At 44.3% G+C, this 17,837-nt stretch overlaps 1 protein-coding gene and 1 non-coding gene across 7 annotated transcripts; one reads left to right on the top strand and one right to left on the bottom strand.

Moving 5' to 3' along the window:
- The first annotated feature begins 4,112 nt into the window (after positions 1–4,112).
- TRNAW-CCA lies at positions 4,113–4,184 on the top strand. The gene has a single exon. It is a non-coding gene; the product is annotated as a tRNA-Trp (tRNA).
- An 11,707-nt stretch (positions 4,185–15,891) lies between these two features.
- Positions 15,892–17,837, bottom strand: LOC123430376 (NAC domain-containing protein 92-like). Of its 6 annotated transcripts, none has more exons than XM_045114241.1 (5): positions 17,727–17,836; positions 17,511–17,633; positions 17,238–17,428; positions 16,815–17,128; positions 15,892–16,708 (listed from the first exon to the last, which is right to left on the bottom strand). In XM_045114241.1, exons 3-5 carry the CDS (start codon positions 17,413–17,415, stop codon positions 16,148–16,150), a joined length of 1,053 nt encoding a protein of 350 aa, XP_044970176.1. In that variant the 5' UTR covers positions 17,416–17,428; positions 17,511–17,633; positions 17,727–17,836; the 3' UTR covers positions 15,892–16,147. The 6 variants fall into 6 exon arrangements, with proteins under 6 accessions (XP_044970176.1, XP_044970180.1, XP_044970179.1 ...); XM_045114245.1 differs by having other exon boundaries at positions 17,238–17,421; XM_045114244.1 differs by having other exon boundaries at positions 17,238–17,417.

Raw genomic sequence — 17,837 nt, 5'->3', positions numbered from 1 at the left:
CTCATGAAACGAGAATAGTAAACACATTATTATTATTTTGTGGGGAGGTTAAACCCATTTTATTGCCAAAAGATAATGCATGCAATCTTTTAGAGAAAGAGCTTTCATCTTATTTTATATATAAAGCAAAATAACCAAACTAATACGTGCCGATGAAGAGATCTTCTTACAAAGTAGACTGAGAGAAAACAAAAAAGAAAAAAAAGCCACACCTATCACAAAGCACCCAAGACTACTAGCATGGAAGAAGCCTAGCCACCAAACAAAATCACCAAGCCTCGTTCCGCCGCTCATACCAAGTTGACACCGAAGAGGGGGGCCTACCCTCCTGCTCCGGATCGTGGAGCCCGAGCCTACTTGTAGACAACAAAGTCCAAGAATGGCGCGGACGAGGACTCGTATAGAAGATATGGAAGGAAATGCGTCCATCCATGCCAGTGTCGTAGAGACATTGAGCGAGGATCCAAAAAGAATCAACTATCGGTGGTGTTAGAACTTGGATCAAACGGTCATATATTGATGTTAGAACTTACGGCATGCATTAAAGTGGTATAAAACCTGATCCGGACGTGCAAACACGAAGCTAATCGTGTATGTGTACGGGCCGGCAACACTAACGACGCATGCCATCGTGGCATGGGCCCGTTGTCAATGACCAAACAACACAGATAAGACATGTGGCGTGCTCTTTTTTTAAACCCTTTGCTTTTTTGTTTTTTCATAGAAAAATCCTTGACAAGCAGGTCCCAGCTGTCAACATCATAACTTTTAATTAAGAAAAATAGTTCGCTGCTCACGAAGCCAGCCACCCCATCCCAACCGTCTTTTTATGTACATGAAGGAAACACAAGTTATGTATCTTCAGTTGAACACAAAACACAAGCTATATATCTTCATCCCTGCTTGCAAAGCGAGCCACGTCATCGAAATTGTGAAGCTAGCCACCCCTTGCCAATCGCCCTAAAAATTTGTATATAATATACACATAAATAAAACAAATGACGTTAAATAAATGGTCTTGTAATTTCATAAAATATTCATCTATTAAATTATTTAAATATCATATATTAAATATGAATTATAAAAAGATTGTATAATTTGAAAAATGTTTGATTTTGTTAAATAAAAATTAAAAGTCATTTCTAGAATTATCTATACTGAAAACAATTCTCATATAATCTCAAATATTTTCATGTTTTCGTTAATATATTCATGTAATACAATATAAAAGTCTCATTGCTTTAATTTTTTTATGTTATTTATAAAGTGTTCGTGTGTTTTTAATAAAGCTTGTTTTGCCAGGTGTATTTAGTGAAGTTTGTCTGTTTTCTAAAAAAATAACTATATACTTTTATATAAATAAATCTATGGAAAAGAATTATGAGCCCAATGTTCCTTAAGACAATTGTTCCTCAAACGAATGCTTATTCAAGAATAATATGTATGTTATTTGTAATTCATTTAGATATATGTTACAAAATACAAAAATTAAAATAAACTAACATGTTCAAAATGGGCGCACTAACTGTTGTCCGTTTAGCCCACAAGCATATTCTGATACGGACATAAACAGTAACGAATATTGTCTATAAAAACATGAACTCTAATAAATCTTTGGAGATATGAAGCAACCTTGGTTGTATTGTGAGGCTAGCTTGATTGTTTACCTTAGGTCGGTGGTTCGAGCATTCCTTCTTTTTGAATTAAGGTTCCTATGCACGTGGTGAGGTCGCTAGCAGCGCACTCGTTTAACTGGAGCTCTCGGGGTTAGAAACACGAGCATACCATATTTTTCATTCAATAATACTTGTGGTGCTGATATCTAGGCCTGCTTTTTAGGGGCTATTTTTATATAAATTAATAAATGATGAGGGTTATTTTTGCAAAAAAACACGTCTTACACCTCCTCTTCATTGTTGGGCCATTGACAACAGGCCCCATGCTAGGCTATCATGCCTAGTCAACGTCATGGAAGTATACAAATGTGATTAGCATCGTATTTTGTACGTTCGAACCAAGTCTTTACACTACTTCGATATATGCCACGACTTCTAGCACTAAAATGATTGTTTACGCCAACTTCCAACACCATTGGTGTAAGTGACTGATCCAAAAACGCCCGTCGGTGATGGCATCGTGCGTTGGAGGGAAACTAGCTCTACAACGACGTCCTCAAGAGAAAGATCATGCATCACCTCGTTGCCTTGTAGATCAAAGGAGCAGTCAAGCGTTTTCATCCAGAGTTGTAGCTCGACGAGAAGTGCCACAATGGTGTCCCCAGAGGGAAGTGACACCCACGGGCCTCACTGTCACTACACGTGGCTACCAAAAAAATATCCAAAACACGGTCTAGGAATCGCCATTACCAAGGCACCATCTACATCACGATCATCCCGTGTAACAACTTCTACCGCCCACATGACTAAAAGAAGCCGACATCACTGATGGCGCCAAATTTTACACATTTGGCCTGGCTGCAGTTCGTCGGGCAATTCAGAATTGCCGCAACCGCGCTACTTTTGAAGATAAGAAGCTGAAATCCCCTTTTGATGTGGTCTGTTCTACACGTGGCTATCTTAACTATTTGTGTGTTAACTGGAGCTGATCGGGAGGCGATGGAACGTGGGAAAAAGATGGTGAAGAGCAATGCTTCAAGCATGATGCGGATCTGCGCGGCTCCAAAGAGCACCAAATGAAGATTGAAAGATAGACCTCCACCGAAGATATGGGCGTTCAGACAGTTGCTCGTCATTTAGTTCTTTTGCATTCTGCTCCTGCGTGGGCTTATGTTGGCGACTCGGTTGTGAGTCTGTTTTGCACTTTCCTCGTTTGCCTATACTTGTCGCCGGTTGGTTGTTTCTCCTTGACGTTGTCGGTTTGGTTAGTTGGTTATGTATGGTGTTTCTGGGTTTTCGTCCTACGATAGCATGCTCGATGACAAAAGTTTATGATGGATTTCCAAGAAATGCTTTGAGCTCGTTTCCCTTTCCTGTTTTCTTGGTCGGACAGAATTTTGTATTTCTACTATGATGATGAGTAATGTATAAAGGGGCTCGTCCGGTTCAGAAAAAAAATCACGGCTGCCAAGACGCCTGCTGAAGAGCCAATCCGACGGATCACCGCCGGAGGCCGCCGCCCCGCGTCCAGGTTCCCCACCGTTCGCGCTGGCCGGTGTCTAAACATACGGCGGATGGTACATGCTCGGCCACTCCGCCCGGTCCGACCGGAATCTTTGGGATCGGCGACCGAAAGAGGGTACAGTAACCGTACGTACGTAGCTAGCTAGGGACGTAGTACCGCGTACGTACGTGCACGCAAATTGAAAGGAGTCGGCGCGACCAACCAACGATCTCGCCTCGTATCGCGTCGGAAGAATCGATCGGATGGGACGGGCGGATGGACGGATCGATCAACCGACTGGAAAGACAGCCCCACGTGACCGGTGGTTACTGCGGCGGAAGGACCGGCTAATTTGGCGAGTCTAGCTCATCTAGGGGTCGTTAATGGCGGTAGGGGCCAACCAACCGGGGCGGCTCGGCCGCGCGCGCCGCCTGCTTCTATCGGCGGAGGCGGTGTGCGCTCGGCGTTAGTCGCCACGCTGCATCTGCATGCATCGGATGCCTCATCTGGAAGCCGTGGGTGGGTTCTGTTGTTTTCTGTAGCAGTCGATCGAATTGACTCGTCGCCGGCCGGCCTCGTCGCGCCCTTGGTCCCTGCCGTATTTTAATGCACCGCGCGCGCGCGCTGTCGCTGGTCGTGGGCGTTTCTGTTCCTCGTTTCGTCCAGAGATACAGCGGTTTGTTACCGAGATCTGGTGCACAAAAGTACTGCATACTAGGACGATGATACGATCTGCAGTACCATGGACAATGCTAAGATGGCCGAGGCACTTTGGATCGGATGTGCTAATTACTGCCAAATGTGCGCACACCTGAGTGACTTCCGTCACTGGTTCTGGTTCGGCGGGGTACGAATGCCCCCTGCGCTTTGTACGAGACACTGGTTGTGCCCTTGCCGGTGGTGAGTGCTATCCAAGATTCCGGAGGAGAGGAAATGTTGCCACGAGTAAACTTCATAGTTCATAAAGTGAATGGTGACGACAAGAGCACACCGGATCCGTGGCGCAATGGTAGCGCGTCTGACTCCAGATCAGAAGGTTGCGTGTTCGATTCACGTCGGGTTCAATATCCCGAACTAAAATATCCGGTTCCTTTTTTCATTTCCCCCGGCTCAACATTTTCGGTCGCATTTCCTTCTAAGCTTTGTGGACCTCTTTTATTTTTTGGGGTAAACCCCAATGTTTATTTTATGGCCAATGCTCGCGCATCCGCACAGTTAGATCTTCATTCAATATTTTTTTTTCCGATGCAGCAAATTTTGACACGATGCAGCAAATTTTTTCAACAGTTGCAACAAAAAACAAAATTTATAGCAAAAAAATATCTACGTGATCGTAGCAAAAATATCTGGTTTCTTTTTTCATTTCCCCTGGCTCAACATTTTGGGTCGCATTTCCTTCTAAGCTTTGTGGACCTCTTTTATTTTTCGGGGTAAACCCCAGTGTTTATTTTCTGACCAATGCTCGCGCATCCGCACAGTTAGATCTTCATTCAATATTTTTCTCTTCGATGCAGCAAATTTTGACGCGATGCAGCAAATTTTTTCAACGGTTGCAACAAAAATCAAAATTTATAGCAAAAAAATATCTACGTGATCATAGCAAAAATATCCGGTTTCTTTTTTCATTTCCCCCGGCTCAACATTTTGGGTCGCATTTCCTTCTAAGCTTTGTGGACCTCTTTTATTTTTCGGGGTAAACCCCAGTGTTTATTTTCTGACCAATGCTCGCGCATCCGCACAGTTAGATCTTCATTCAATATTTTTCTCTTCGATGCAGCAAATTTTGACGCGATGCAGCAAATTTTTTCAACGGTTGCAACAAAAATCAAAATTTATAGCAAAAAAATATCTACGTGATCATAGCAAAAATATCCGGTTTCTTTTTTCATTTCCCCCGGCTCAACATTTTGGGTCGCATTTCCTTCTAAGCTTTGTGGACCTCTTTTATTTTTCGGGGTAAACCCCAGTGTTTACTTTATGGCCAATGCTCGCGCATCCGCACCGTTAGATATTCATTCAATATTTTTCTCTCCGATGCAAAAAACTTTGACGCGATGCAGCAATTTTTTTCAACGGTTGCAACAAAAAACAAAATTTATAGCAAAAAAAATATCTACGTGATCGTAGCAAAAAACGAAGCTGGTGGTGCTTGGTATCAAAATCAAACGCCGGTTTTAGCAAATATCTACGTGACGTGGATGCAACTTTTTTAGTGAACGGTTGCAGCAAAAAATAATGCCGGTTGTAGCAAAAATTAACACGGTTGTAACAAAAGTAAAAACACTGATTATAACAAAAATCCGATGAACTGAAGTTGCAACAACTGTGGATGCAAGTTTTTAACGGACATATGTCGCAAAACAAAACGCTTGTAGCAAATATGATGCTGGTTACAACAATTTTAAACGAAAAAAAAATTGCATGTCAAGCCAGCGGACGCCTGCGAGGTCGCGTGTGGCCGGTCAAACGATTCGGCCGGCGCACCAGCCAGAAGCGTTTCCCTTGTTTTATTCGACCTCATGTGGCTTTTGACGCTCGCCCATTCCTCCAGCCCAACATTTTGGGCCGCATTTCTTCTAAGCTTACTGTTGTTGTTGTATTTCTTCTAAGCTTAGTGGACCTCATTTTTTAGAGGTAAACCCCAGTGTTTATTTTATTGGACCTGATGTGGCCTCTGACGCTGGTCTATTCCGCCAGTTCAACATCTTGGTCCGCAATTTCCTTTCGAGAGGCTTGGGCCGTATCATTTTTCTCCTATCTAAACTTATTAGACCTCAGGTGGCTTTTGACACTGGTCCAGCATTTCCTATTTGGCGCCAAAGGCTCAAGTTAATGTGCATTTTTGTTAACTGGCGCCTATGATGTTCGCTAATGGCCGGTAATCTAGGAATCGGTGGACTTTTTTTTTGAAAATACTATAACCTTTTTTAAATATCAATGAACTTATTTTAAATTTCAACGAATATTTTTTAAGATTGATGGAATTTTCGTTGAAAATCGAGGAACCTTTTCGAAAATATTGAAATTCTATGAACTTTTCTGAATATCGATGAACTTTTTAAAAATTTGATGAAATATTTTTGAAAATGGATGAAATTTTACCAAAACTGATGAACTTATTTTCCAGTTCAATGAAATTGTAAAAAATATATGAACTATTTTTGAATTTCGAGGAACATTTTTGAAAATAAATGAACTTTTCGAAAATTTAATGAACATTTTCCAAATTGTTTGAACACTTTTTTTAATTTTAATGAACATATTTTCAAGTTGATGAACTTCCTATAAAATTCATGAACCTTTTTTAAGATATGTACTTTTTTCTAAATTGATGAAACTTTTTCTTTAAATCTGTAAATATTTTATGATTTCATATTTTTATGTTCGTAACAAATAGAAAATCTGGGTGTTCTTTCTAGTGGATCAGCAGAAAAAAAACAGATAAAAAAGAAAATCTGGGCAGCACGCTAGTTGGCCGACCCATGCCAGGGACGTTGTAGGCACCGGATTGTTAACAAGCGCTTGTTGCGCTGCATAGGAGCTCCCCACTGGTCCACTCCCCAGCTCGACTTCTTGGGCATACTTTCCTTTTTGAGTTACATGGGCACATTGCCCGTATGTCACTTTAGTTAGTTCTGAGTACGAGGCCTTCCTTTCGTTCTGAGTCCGATATTTTTGTTAATGTCCGTGCGTTGTCACGGCACAAAAAATTTAGGCACGGTGACACGAATGCTTTATGTGTTAACAGTAAAGACAGCAAATAAAAAAACAAAGTTGCACCAAATGGCTTTTTATCCCATCAGGAAGGAACGCCACAGTTGTTGAGTTTTTTTTTTTTTGCGAGGTACCACAGTTGTTGAGTTTGAATCTTTAACAGAGTTCAACTCTATCAACATAACACAGATTGGCACATGCGATAATTACAAGATTGCAACTGAAAAATAAGTTTACATATAGTAGCTACTTCAAAGAGTAGATGGGTTTGTCCTTCTGCCAGCTTGCTTCTTCATATAATACGCCTTGAACTTTACAGTGTGTTCTTGGGATTTGAATCACATCTTGTATCTTGCATGTACTGTTTTGCCAAAGTATATGATTACAGTGTCATTTCTTTAGCTCCCATTATCGGTAAATGGACATAAAATAGGTACAAATACTTGTGGCATCACATTACATACATACTGGGCATAGAGATTTGTAATCTCAACAATCTCCTCGTTAGCGACCTACAAATTCTTCAACATATATAAAAAATAAGAATATTTTTATTGCTTATATTTTCTAGTTATAGAACTAAAAAATAGCTTGCCAAACACACATTTTATTTTACAGAGCAAAAACAAATAGTTTGGCAAACAATCCACTCCAATATGAGTCAATCTATAAACACCTTTCTCACACAATCTGTCGTACTGCAAATGTATGAGACCAAAATGTCGCCTGTAAACTTGGTAAACTAAGTACTACTACAACATTTCCATTCAAAAAAACTACCATCATATGAAGTAGAAACATTCAATTAGGGACGACATGGCAACTACAGATACAAACTACAACAAAATATAGAAGTAAGCACATGGAAATGAAAGCTCCGCTATGCATTTTTATGAAGCAGACATCATAAGAAGCTACGAGACTTGGATAACAACATGAACTGCTGTAGCACCTGCATGCTTACTCGGTGTAGCCAAGAAAAAAGTCATGTAAGTAGCAAAGAAAAAAGTCATGCCCGAGTGAGCGACCACCGGCAACATCTCAGCCCTGCTCAGTACGATCAGTTTCTCTGAACCAGTGCGTCATACAATCAGCTTCTCTGAATTAGTAGACACAGGGCATTAGGGAAACAACCAGTGCTCAGTACGCCCAGCTTCTCTGAATTAGTAGACACAGGGCAACAACCAGTGCTCAGTACACCCAATTTCTCTGAATTAGTAGACACAAGGCCAAACGAATATGTGAGGATCATCTACAGAGCACAAAGTGCAGACACTGTTGAATCTTTTAGATGATCACCTGGTAATTTTGTTGTATTATTCCTATATTGTATGTTGTTGTAATTTTCCCTTTGATTTTGTAGTTTGTTCTTTTGCTTTTGCATGTGTAGCTCATTTTCCCTTTTGAACTATTGCTTATATTACTTTTAGAAAATCAATAATAATGTGTACTGAGTCCTGTTGTTTTCCTGAAAAAAAAAGACCGTGTGTTTGTGACATCTATCAAAATTCAACAACTTTATACTAAGTTGTTGCACTAAATCAGCGACATTTATTTTAGAATGGAGGGAGTAGAATACTAGCTTTGGTTTATCCAGTGTCTAGTGACTTCAGCATATGTATTCAGGACTATGACTCGGAGAGCCTAAGCTTGATTTGCCTCAAAAAAGTAGGGATGTGTCATCTGCAAACAATAAATGAGAAATTTTTAGCTCTCTTTGGTACACCTTCACTACTAATTTGCAATCAAGTATATGCCATGGGTCTTGGTTTAAATGTCTGTACTTTTAGTGTGTGTTTGGTTACTTGCATCTATTTTATCTGCATTGTATGTGTGTCTCAATTAGATCTGGTTGAGGAAACCAGACAAAAAACCTATCATCTGCACGTTACTACTCCCTCCGTTCCTAAATATAAGACATTTTAGAGATTTCATCATAAACTACATACGGATGTATATAGACACATTTTAGAGTTATATTCACTTATTTTGCTCTGTATGTAGTCTATAATGAAATGTCTAAAACGACTTATATTTAGGAAGGGGGGAGTAGGTTGCATGCATGTAGGGTGCCTGCATTAGGGGAGCAATTTTGTGAGAACGTTTGCTGCCCTGCATTGGCTGCGTTGATCCAGGTACACGATGTTTGGTAGCATGCATGGGATGTAACTAAAAGTTAACAGTTACACATAGTACACACAGTTACACTAGATAGTGCTTAGCCACTGCGATGCATGGTGACCGTGGCGCCGCGTTCGACAAGACAAGGAGACGCAGTGAGCGATCCCAGCGGCGGCGCCGCGAACTAGTTTCTAGTCGTCGATGTAAAGAAAAACCGTGCGGAGGATCGCTAAGGCAGATGTCGGGGGGGGGGGGGGGGGGAGGGGAAATGCAATGAACGCGCCATGATGGCGTTGGTGTTGTAGGATGCGGGAGAGGAGGCCAAAATGAACGATGCCAACGACAATGTAGTAGGACAAATGAGAGGAGATCGAGAGGAACGACGTCGATAACAGTGTACTAGGATGCGGGCAAGGAGACCGAGAGGAACGACACCGATAACATGTGCTAGGACACGGACGAGGAGGCCGAGAGGAACGACGTCATCGATGACACTAGTATAGCAGGATGTGGGAGAGAAGGCCGAAAGGAACAATGCCGATAGTCTCGCGAGTGTAGTAGGACGCGGAAAAGAACCTCGAAATGAACAACGTCGATGATGATGCATGTGCAGCAATACACATGAAAGGAGGCAAAGATGAACAACGTCGATGATGGCCCATGTGCATTGGGACGGGGAAGGAAGGCAAGAGGAACGATTAGAAGGCACTTTGAAGGAGATTAAGGATTGTCGCTAAAACAGATCATACATATACATATGTACAGTTACGAGAGAAATGTAAATATACTCGTCTACGATAGTCGAAACAGAAAATCTGCAATAAGAAACGTGTGAAATTGCAAGATGAAGCTACTGATAAAAAAAATGGACAACGAATTTAATAAAATTCATCCAAAATAGCTTTGAGTTGAACACAAATTTGAGCATTCACGGTTTGTCGAAATTGTGAACCGGTCGTTTGGATGAAAATACAACATCAGTGTGCATATTTTTACGCAGATCTTATATTAAATCGAAACACTATTTATGTAAATTAGAAGATGAAAGAGACAAAGAAGAGATTACATTAGAAAACGTGCAAACTCACGCATCGGGTGTACTCCCTTCGTTCCTAAATATAAGTTTTTTTAAAGATTTCACTAAGTGACTACATACGAAGTAAAATGAATGAATGTACATTCTAAAATATGTCTATATACATCTGTATGTAGACTTGTAGTGAAACCTATTCAAAGACTTATATTTAGGAGTACATAGCATGCATGAGCTCACATGTAACTGCACCGCAAGAGCCACCCACTTGTGCTCGATTGTATCGCTTGAACCTAGCTTGCGAAAAACAGCTAAATCAAGCATTTCCAGGGATATATGTCTTCATGTTAGAGCATATCAGGCAGACTCCGTATATCGTTGATCTGTAAAAGTTATTACAGCTCGTGGAAAAACGCATGCCGATCCGCAAATTTGTTATTTGCCTTTCAATTTCGAACATGAAAACACATGTATTTGCTTCTTTATTTTCTTTAAAGCTATTGGATACATAATAATTCATCAAATCTTTGCTAAAATAGCAAGATCAAAGAAAACAAGAATCACAATTAAGCATTTTAGAATATCCAATTTCCATAACCGCTTCCACTGGTTGGATCAACATCTTCTCCATGCATTTGTTGTTGATTTATGAATTCTTGATCTTACATTCTTCATCCTTTGGCTTTGATACTAAAGAATTAGACGTTGCTTCCCCTTTATTTATTTATTTTGTAATTGCACATGCAAGCGCATCATTAGCCTCAATTATACTAAGGAGTGCACGAACATCTATTAAGTTTTTTTCTATAAATAAATTGAGGTATTCTTCTTTCCAATACCACAATGAGCATCCACCTTCCTACACACATGAACACCCGATAAGCTACTGAAATTTAACCACATAAGTTGACAAAGCCAAACAAAAAGAAGAACATACTCCGTCGTTATTGCATTTGAAGAATACCCATCTGAGGTGTTGCCGCATGCTAGATGTGAGCCGCAACACTGTCTTTGTGCAGACGTTGCACTGTATGAGCGGCATAGTCAAGCCGGTGAGCTGTTGCGCGACCATCAAGCCCGGGCGACGGTCAAAAGAGTCCTTCCCGGCAAACCGCCGACGACGACTAGAGGGTGAACCAGTACCTGCATGCGGCGTTGGCGCTTTGTGGGGGCTCTGCGGTGACTTCCCAACCAATCCATGGCTTGGCACAGCCGTCGGTGGTCGGAAAAGCCAAATTCGGTGGCCGCAATAAACATCCGTCGATCTGCAGCTTTCTGGCCAGCCGAGGCACGAGGGAGTGGTGGAGGTCAATCTCGGGCGTGTGGTGGCCCGCCGGCGTGATCCCGGCGACTGGTATGGTCGGAAACGAAGGCGGTGCCCAACGGCGGTGGGTGAGGGAAAAGTGTGGGCTGAAATGTCCCTCCCACCAACCGCTCCCGATATATATAGGGCACCGACACGGCAAGGGGGAGAACCTACGTTTTCGCAGGTTGGGGTGGGCATTTTGTCGCGTCCCGCAAAAACTTTTATAGATCGGACGCGTTTGCGGGCTCTGGTCTGACAACATTTTCCGCCCCCGATCCATCTTTTGACGATTATTTTGTGGATCGGTGCATTATATGGGGTGGGTCTGCTAGAGATGCTCTTATGCAAGCCAATAGTGAAGGGGGCAACCAAACAAATCAAATTCTTCCCACATGGACCTGAATGGGTTCTATGCAAGCAACCAAACTCGTTTTTGTTGAATCTTGGTCCCGTGAAACAAAAATAAATTCTCTTCATATAAGAGCATCTACAGTTCATCTCCTCAAATCCACCTCAAACGTCCGCGGACGCGTCCGACCATTAATAGGACAAAAGAAAGAAGGAAAAATATTGACCTAACCAGATCTTTCATATCATTCCTATACCCTCGAGCCTGTATGCGAACATTCATGTTGAGAAGAAATATAGAAAGAAAATGATGGTTTGCGGACACGCCCGATCAGTCTGTCACGCGGGACGCGGTCCACTCTATATCAACTTTTTTCTTTCTTTGTTCATCATTTTCTTTCTTTCTTCATCTCCATCAATAACGTGCAAGTGATCGAACATATAAAATAGAAAATGAAAAGTATGATTCCATGTACGGATAAATAACGGTTTAAAACGGACATGTCCGGTGTAACCGGACGTGTCCGCGATTGTTTATGGGTCAGATTTGCTAAATCCAGTTGTAGAAGGGCGTATGTTTGCCTCTCGACCACCATGGAGGCCTTTTAAAAAAAATCAAACTTTTCAGTTTAAAAAATTCTGAAAAATAATTGCAAGTTAAAAAGAATGTTATGTGTATGTCTGTAAATATTTACGATGAAAAACACTTAAATGCAGCCTGTATAAAAAAGACAAATTCATGATTTAAAAGGATAAATAATCTCATGCGTCAAAAAATCACAGCTTTATCTTTTTTAGAACCCTTATTTCAATTTATTTTGCCCTAGCAATTAACACACATGTGTGTTATACCTTGATGTATATCTGTATTTTAAAAATAAAATAAAATATAGAAAATATGGAACTTGAAAACTAGATAAGCCACTTTCCATGGAGCTTGGCCTCCAAAAACAATATTCGCGATTGTAGATGCTATAAGGCTGTTCAGGCTGGACATAGCTTTCATCGTATAGTATAAAAGCATCTACAACCACGCATCCCAAATAACCTCTTGTATGTTTGTGGATGTATCGGTCTGTTATCGAACAACGAAGAGAAGGAAAAATATTAGACATGAGAGAGAAGAAAAAAGTGACATAACCAGATCGTTTATATTATTCCTGTACGTCCGGACCGTCATCAAACCCTCACATTGAGGACAAATATGAAAAGGATATGAAGGTTCACGGACGCGTCGATCAGTCCATCACGTAGGACGCGACCTCATCACAGACCATTTTTTTATTCATTCTTTTTTCTTCTCTTTCTTTTCATCAATCACATGCAACTGACCGGACATATAAAAATAAAAATAAGAATTATGACTGCGCAAACAAACAAATAAGAAATCCGTTCGATCACTGATTAGACACGTTCGTAAACGTATAAGGGGTCATATTTGCTAAGTCGGGAGGTATATGTTCTAAGGTCGGCATCCATTTTTCTGGTTCCCCGCGAATGGCAATTTTTGCATCAATATACAGAGACGAATCCTACCTGCCATGGCGTGGATGGAGGCGGAGCATTTCACGGCCACGGAGAAAGCAACGTGTCCACCGGTACATCTGCCCGCGCCGCGTATCTCTCCTGGGTCTTGTCCCGCACACCCACCCACATCTCCACTTGGATCATCATGTCCCACCCGCCCGCCGATGCACATATACAGTGCGTACATGCACCTCGACTGTATGTTCCCATGAAAGTCCGATCCAACGCATGCGTGGTGATGGTAGGCCGATCGCGCGTGCTTGCTTGCCTCCGGTACATGCCAAACGCCCTACACAGCGAGCGAACCAGATCCAATAGCCGTCCACATGCATGCGTCCGTCCGTCCGTCCGTCCAGCAAGGCGGATCGCCTAGTCCCGTACTACTTGTGTGCACGGCAACACGGCCGGGACGAGTGACGGGGCACAAAGGAAGCCTCCAAAACCGCTGAGAGTAGAGGACGGGGGGAATATTTTCTCGTGGTGAGTCCGACGTGCCGGCATGGTGGCTTGACAGTTCCCATGGCACAGTGCGGCATGACAGACGCATCAGGGCTTGGAATCTCATGCTAACGCTCGCTGCCCACTCAGGGCCTGCTCCCTTCCCTTCCCTTCCCTCCCCTTGTTCCTTGCATGGATTCGCCCTTCTATCCTGCCGGTTTTGGACCTCCAGGACGACGCGCCAGGGTCGACGTCTCTCGTCCTCGTCTCGTCGTCGTGGCTATGGAGTTCTCCCTTTCTTCCGAAAGGAACTGGGCGATGGGGCTGTGGCGAAATCAAATCAAATCACGCCACAGCTGAAGCTCCCGTCTCGTCTCATCCCAGCGATCGACCACGGCTAAACTTCTCGGGGATCATTAGGTTTGGAGACGGAACGGATCGATCCGTAGCACCGCGGCGAGTGACCTCACAGCGTAATTACGCTCTACTGCGATAAGGATGGACTGACAGGCACTGCCGGAGAGGGACGGAGGGCCCTGCGTCCACGGCTTTCCGTTCCAAGAAGTGGCCTCGTTTCTTTTCCCGTTTCCTCGTTCGGATCACGTTTTTTTCAAAACCAAAAGCTCTGCTTTTACTTTTCACCTTAAACCCTAGCAAAGAGAAAGCGAAGTGGATGCAACAGTCCATAGCACACAGACTTTGTGCCTGCACGCATCGGATCGGACGAGTGGTAGGCAGCTACTACTCACAGCATGGATGAATAGCCGGAAGTACACCAACACCCATCAAATCGACAGACACTTGTGCCTTTGCCGAGATACTTAATCAGACAGGAGGGGGGAATATATTTCCGGAGGAGATGGTGTCCAGAGATACGGGACACGCTAAAACAGAGAGGAGATATCTTAAACTATGGGAGGTGCCCCCACCCCGACGGCCCAAGAGGATCCAGAGACTGCACACATGTCCTCGCCGCATTCGCTCACCAGCTCCCTCCATGGCCACGGACATGCATGCTAGGGAACCTCGGGTTAGCTGACCTAACCGGCCCCTGCTTCCTGCCACATACCACTACTAAATCTATTTTCAATAGGATAATCATGATAATTCCCATGAACTGGATCCACCATGATTATGATTGAAAACAGTAGAGGCTCTACCAAGGTGATGTGGGCCCCGCTCAAACAGGCGCCACGAAGCTGGTTATATCATCAGAGCATCTACAAGGCCATTATGCCGCTCAAACAGAACCATATATGTCCGTGGCGTGTCCGATCAATGACCGGATGTGTCGGTCTTAAGCATCTATTTTTTCATTCATAGTCGCATTTTTCATTAAAAAGAATTACATGTCCAATCATTTATATGTGATTGGTGGAAAAGAAAAAAGAGAAATGAAAGAATGGGTAAGAAATTAGAAAAGGTCATTGGGGGTGGGGTCGTGTCCTATGCGATGAACTGACCATGCGTGCCCATGCGCGTCCATGAACCCTCGTATCGTCATCATATTTGAAATGGATATCAGGGATGCCAATCAATCCGAACGTTTGAAACAGACATGAAAGGTCCGATTGAATCGTGTTTTTGTGACCGGTCACTGACCACCACGGTCTGCTCGAACGTTTAACACGGATATGAGGTGTTCGGTTGTAGATGCTCTTACGGGGACCAGCCACACATGCATTGAGACAAGGCATGGGGGACCAAATTGGTGACACGGCCATTTCGGAAAGAAAAATTTGGTGACACGAGTGTTCAACATTCGAAAAAAATAAACTGGTGACACGATCGAGTGCTATTATGTGTTGTTGCGGTTTGCCAACCCTAATACTATAAGCTCGCCCGGCCCCCATCATGTCATGTCATGTGCACTGTGCATTGGTGGTGACGTGATGTGATCCGCGCCCAAGGACAGTAATCGGGATTAGATTTGCTTGTGATGGTTGAGACATGCCAGTCATGGGCCAAAGGTAGCAAAGATAGTAATGGCGCAGAGCTCCGGCGCCACCGAATCTTTTAAGCTCGAATTGCTAGATTAGCTAGCGGTACTAACTACTATCACAACAAGTCAAACTGTTAGGTTTCCGTCATGAGATCATCACGCACACTAGCTAGCTAGCTAGCTAGCTACTCACATCATATATACAAAACTGCAGAGAATTACTCTATCTTCTGTCTATAGCCTAACGACTGATCGATCGACCTGCTAACTTAACGAACGAACGAAGCTGGCAACTTGCGATATCTTAGTTGATTGATTGATTATAGTAATAACCTGGCGAAATGACAATGACATTCATATATATATACTAGTATATCAATGGAGCCAAATACAATAGTGCTAATTACACCCCCAAATCACCACACCGATTAATCTACAACTATACAGATCATCACATCACAATGAAGCTAATTGACGGTGCTAGCTCGACCTCTCGCGGGTTTATTTACAGTAATCAAGCACCGGTAAATGCACTAATAATCCATCGATCCATCCATCCTTCGCCGCGAACGCGGTGCATGCGTAGAGCTTTGCTTGGTTAGTAGCCCCACGGCGCGGGCTCGTGGTCGAACGACTTTTGGCCCAAGGAAGAAGAGATCTCGGGGTTCACGTCGGAGGTGAGCCCGGTGTCCTGCGACGCGCTCAGCCTCTCCCGCTCGCCCCTGCACGCGGCCGGCTGCTGCTGGTTGCCGCACGGCGCCATGTCGTCGGCGAGACCACGGTGGTACCCGCTGCTCTCGAGGAGCTGCACCAGGCTCAGGCTCACGCCGTGGTGCAGCTGCCCGCCGTACTGCGCGAAGCTTGCTAGCGGGGAGTATGTGGCTAGGCCGTGCTGGTCCTGGTCCGTCGCCGTCGGGTTGAAGAACTGGCCCGCCTCCAGCGCGTTGTTGGAGAAGCAGGTCACGTGCGCCGCCTGGTCGAAGGAGGCGCCGGAGCCGGACATGTCCAGGAGCGGAGGGAGCGGGGTGACGGCGGCCACGGTGGAACCTATCTCCTCGATCATCCCCACGCCGCTTTTCCTTGCTGCTGACGACGCCGGCGCCGGCGACACTACGCCTACGAGGCTCTTCTTGAACACCCTGCACAGCACCCACTCGTTCTGCAAAGAGAACCGGCCGGCCGGCCGGCGGTTAGTACGAGAGCATGATCGATCACAAGCAAGATGCCAAGATACGTGCATGGTGAAAAGATGTTAATTATAGTACCTTGGACGACGAGGACGACGCGGCCCTGCTGCCGGGGAGGGAGCCGCGGCTGGTGCTGGCGGCGTGGAGCTTGGCGTTGAGGCGGTACTCGTGCATGACCCAGCCGGACTTCTCGCCCTTGGGCGCCCTCCCGGTGTAGAAGACGAGCGTCTTCTTCATGCCGACGAGGGCCTTGCCCCTGAAGATGTCCTTGTCCTTGCCGGTGGCCTTCCAGTAGCCGGACTCCGTCGCCCTGTTCGTCCTCAACCCCGTCGGGTACTTGCGGTCCTTGAGGCAGAAGAAGTACCACTCCTTCTCCCCCATCCTAGCCAGCGCTGCATGCACGCGTTGCTTGATCAATTCGGCAGCTCGTGGTCGTGGGTTCTATCGCAGCGATCGGTCACACAGGTTGGTGCATGAACTGCAGAAGTGTTGCTAGCTTACCTGGCAGGTCCCAGGGCTCGCACTTGTTGAGGTCGGCGACGGAGACGGCGAGGGCGGCGAAGCGGGCGTCGGCCACCTTCTTGGCCAGGTAGTGCGTGATGAGCTCCTCGTCGGTCGGGTGGAAGCGGAAGCCCGGCGGCAGCTCCATGGCGTGCTGCTCCTGCTCGCCGTGCTCCATCACTTCCTTTCCCCCGAAATCAACATTGAGATCAATATGCATATATATAGTATAAACTAGCTAGGCAGGAGATTCAGAGAAATCATCATATATACCTGCAAGGATAACTAATTGATGTCCATCTATCACACCTCTAGGAATCAACCAAACAAATCATAGAAAGCTTGAATCGTGTATGAAACAGAAGCACATAGCAGGCATGCAAGAAGCATCATCCACTGGATTGAGCCATTGAGGGGTGAGAGAGAGAGAGAGAGAGAGAGAGAGATCCGAAGAAGGGCCATGATGATAATAAGGTGGTAATTAATTACCTTTTGGAACTGATGATGGTATGGACTCAATCGGCAACGGATGGGTCGAAGGGGAGTTGTTGAGAGAAAATAAAGCGAGATGGAGGTGGCGCGCTTAAATACTGGAATTTG

The sequence above is a fragment of the Hordeum vulgare genome, chromosome 2H, assembly GCF_904849725.1.
Source record: "Hordeum vulgare subsp. vulgare chromosome 2H, MorexV3_pseudomolecules_assembly, whole genome shotgun sequence".
In the NCBI taxonomy this organism is placed as follows: Eukaryota; Viridiplantae; Streptophyta; class Magnoliopsida; order Poales; family Poaceae; genus Hordeum; species Hordeum vulgare.
This window is presented reverse-complemented; position numbering and strand designations above follow the sequence as displayed.

Excerpts from the sequence above, each read along its gene's own strand:
- LOC123430376 (XM_045114239.1), bottom strand. The coding sequence starts at position 17,415 with ATGGAGCACGGCGAGCAGGAGCAGCACGCCATGGAGCTGCCGCCGGGC. Across the intron at positions 17,129-17,237 it reads CGAGCCCTGGGACCTGCCAG|CGCTGGCTAGGATGGGGGAG; the intron begins GTAAGCTAGCAA and ends GCGTGCATGCAG. Across the intron at positions 16,709-16,814 it reads CGTCGTCCTCGTCGTCCAAG|AACGAGTGGGTGCTGTGCAG; the intron begins GTACTATAATTA and ends TTCTCTTTGCAG.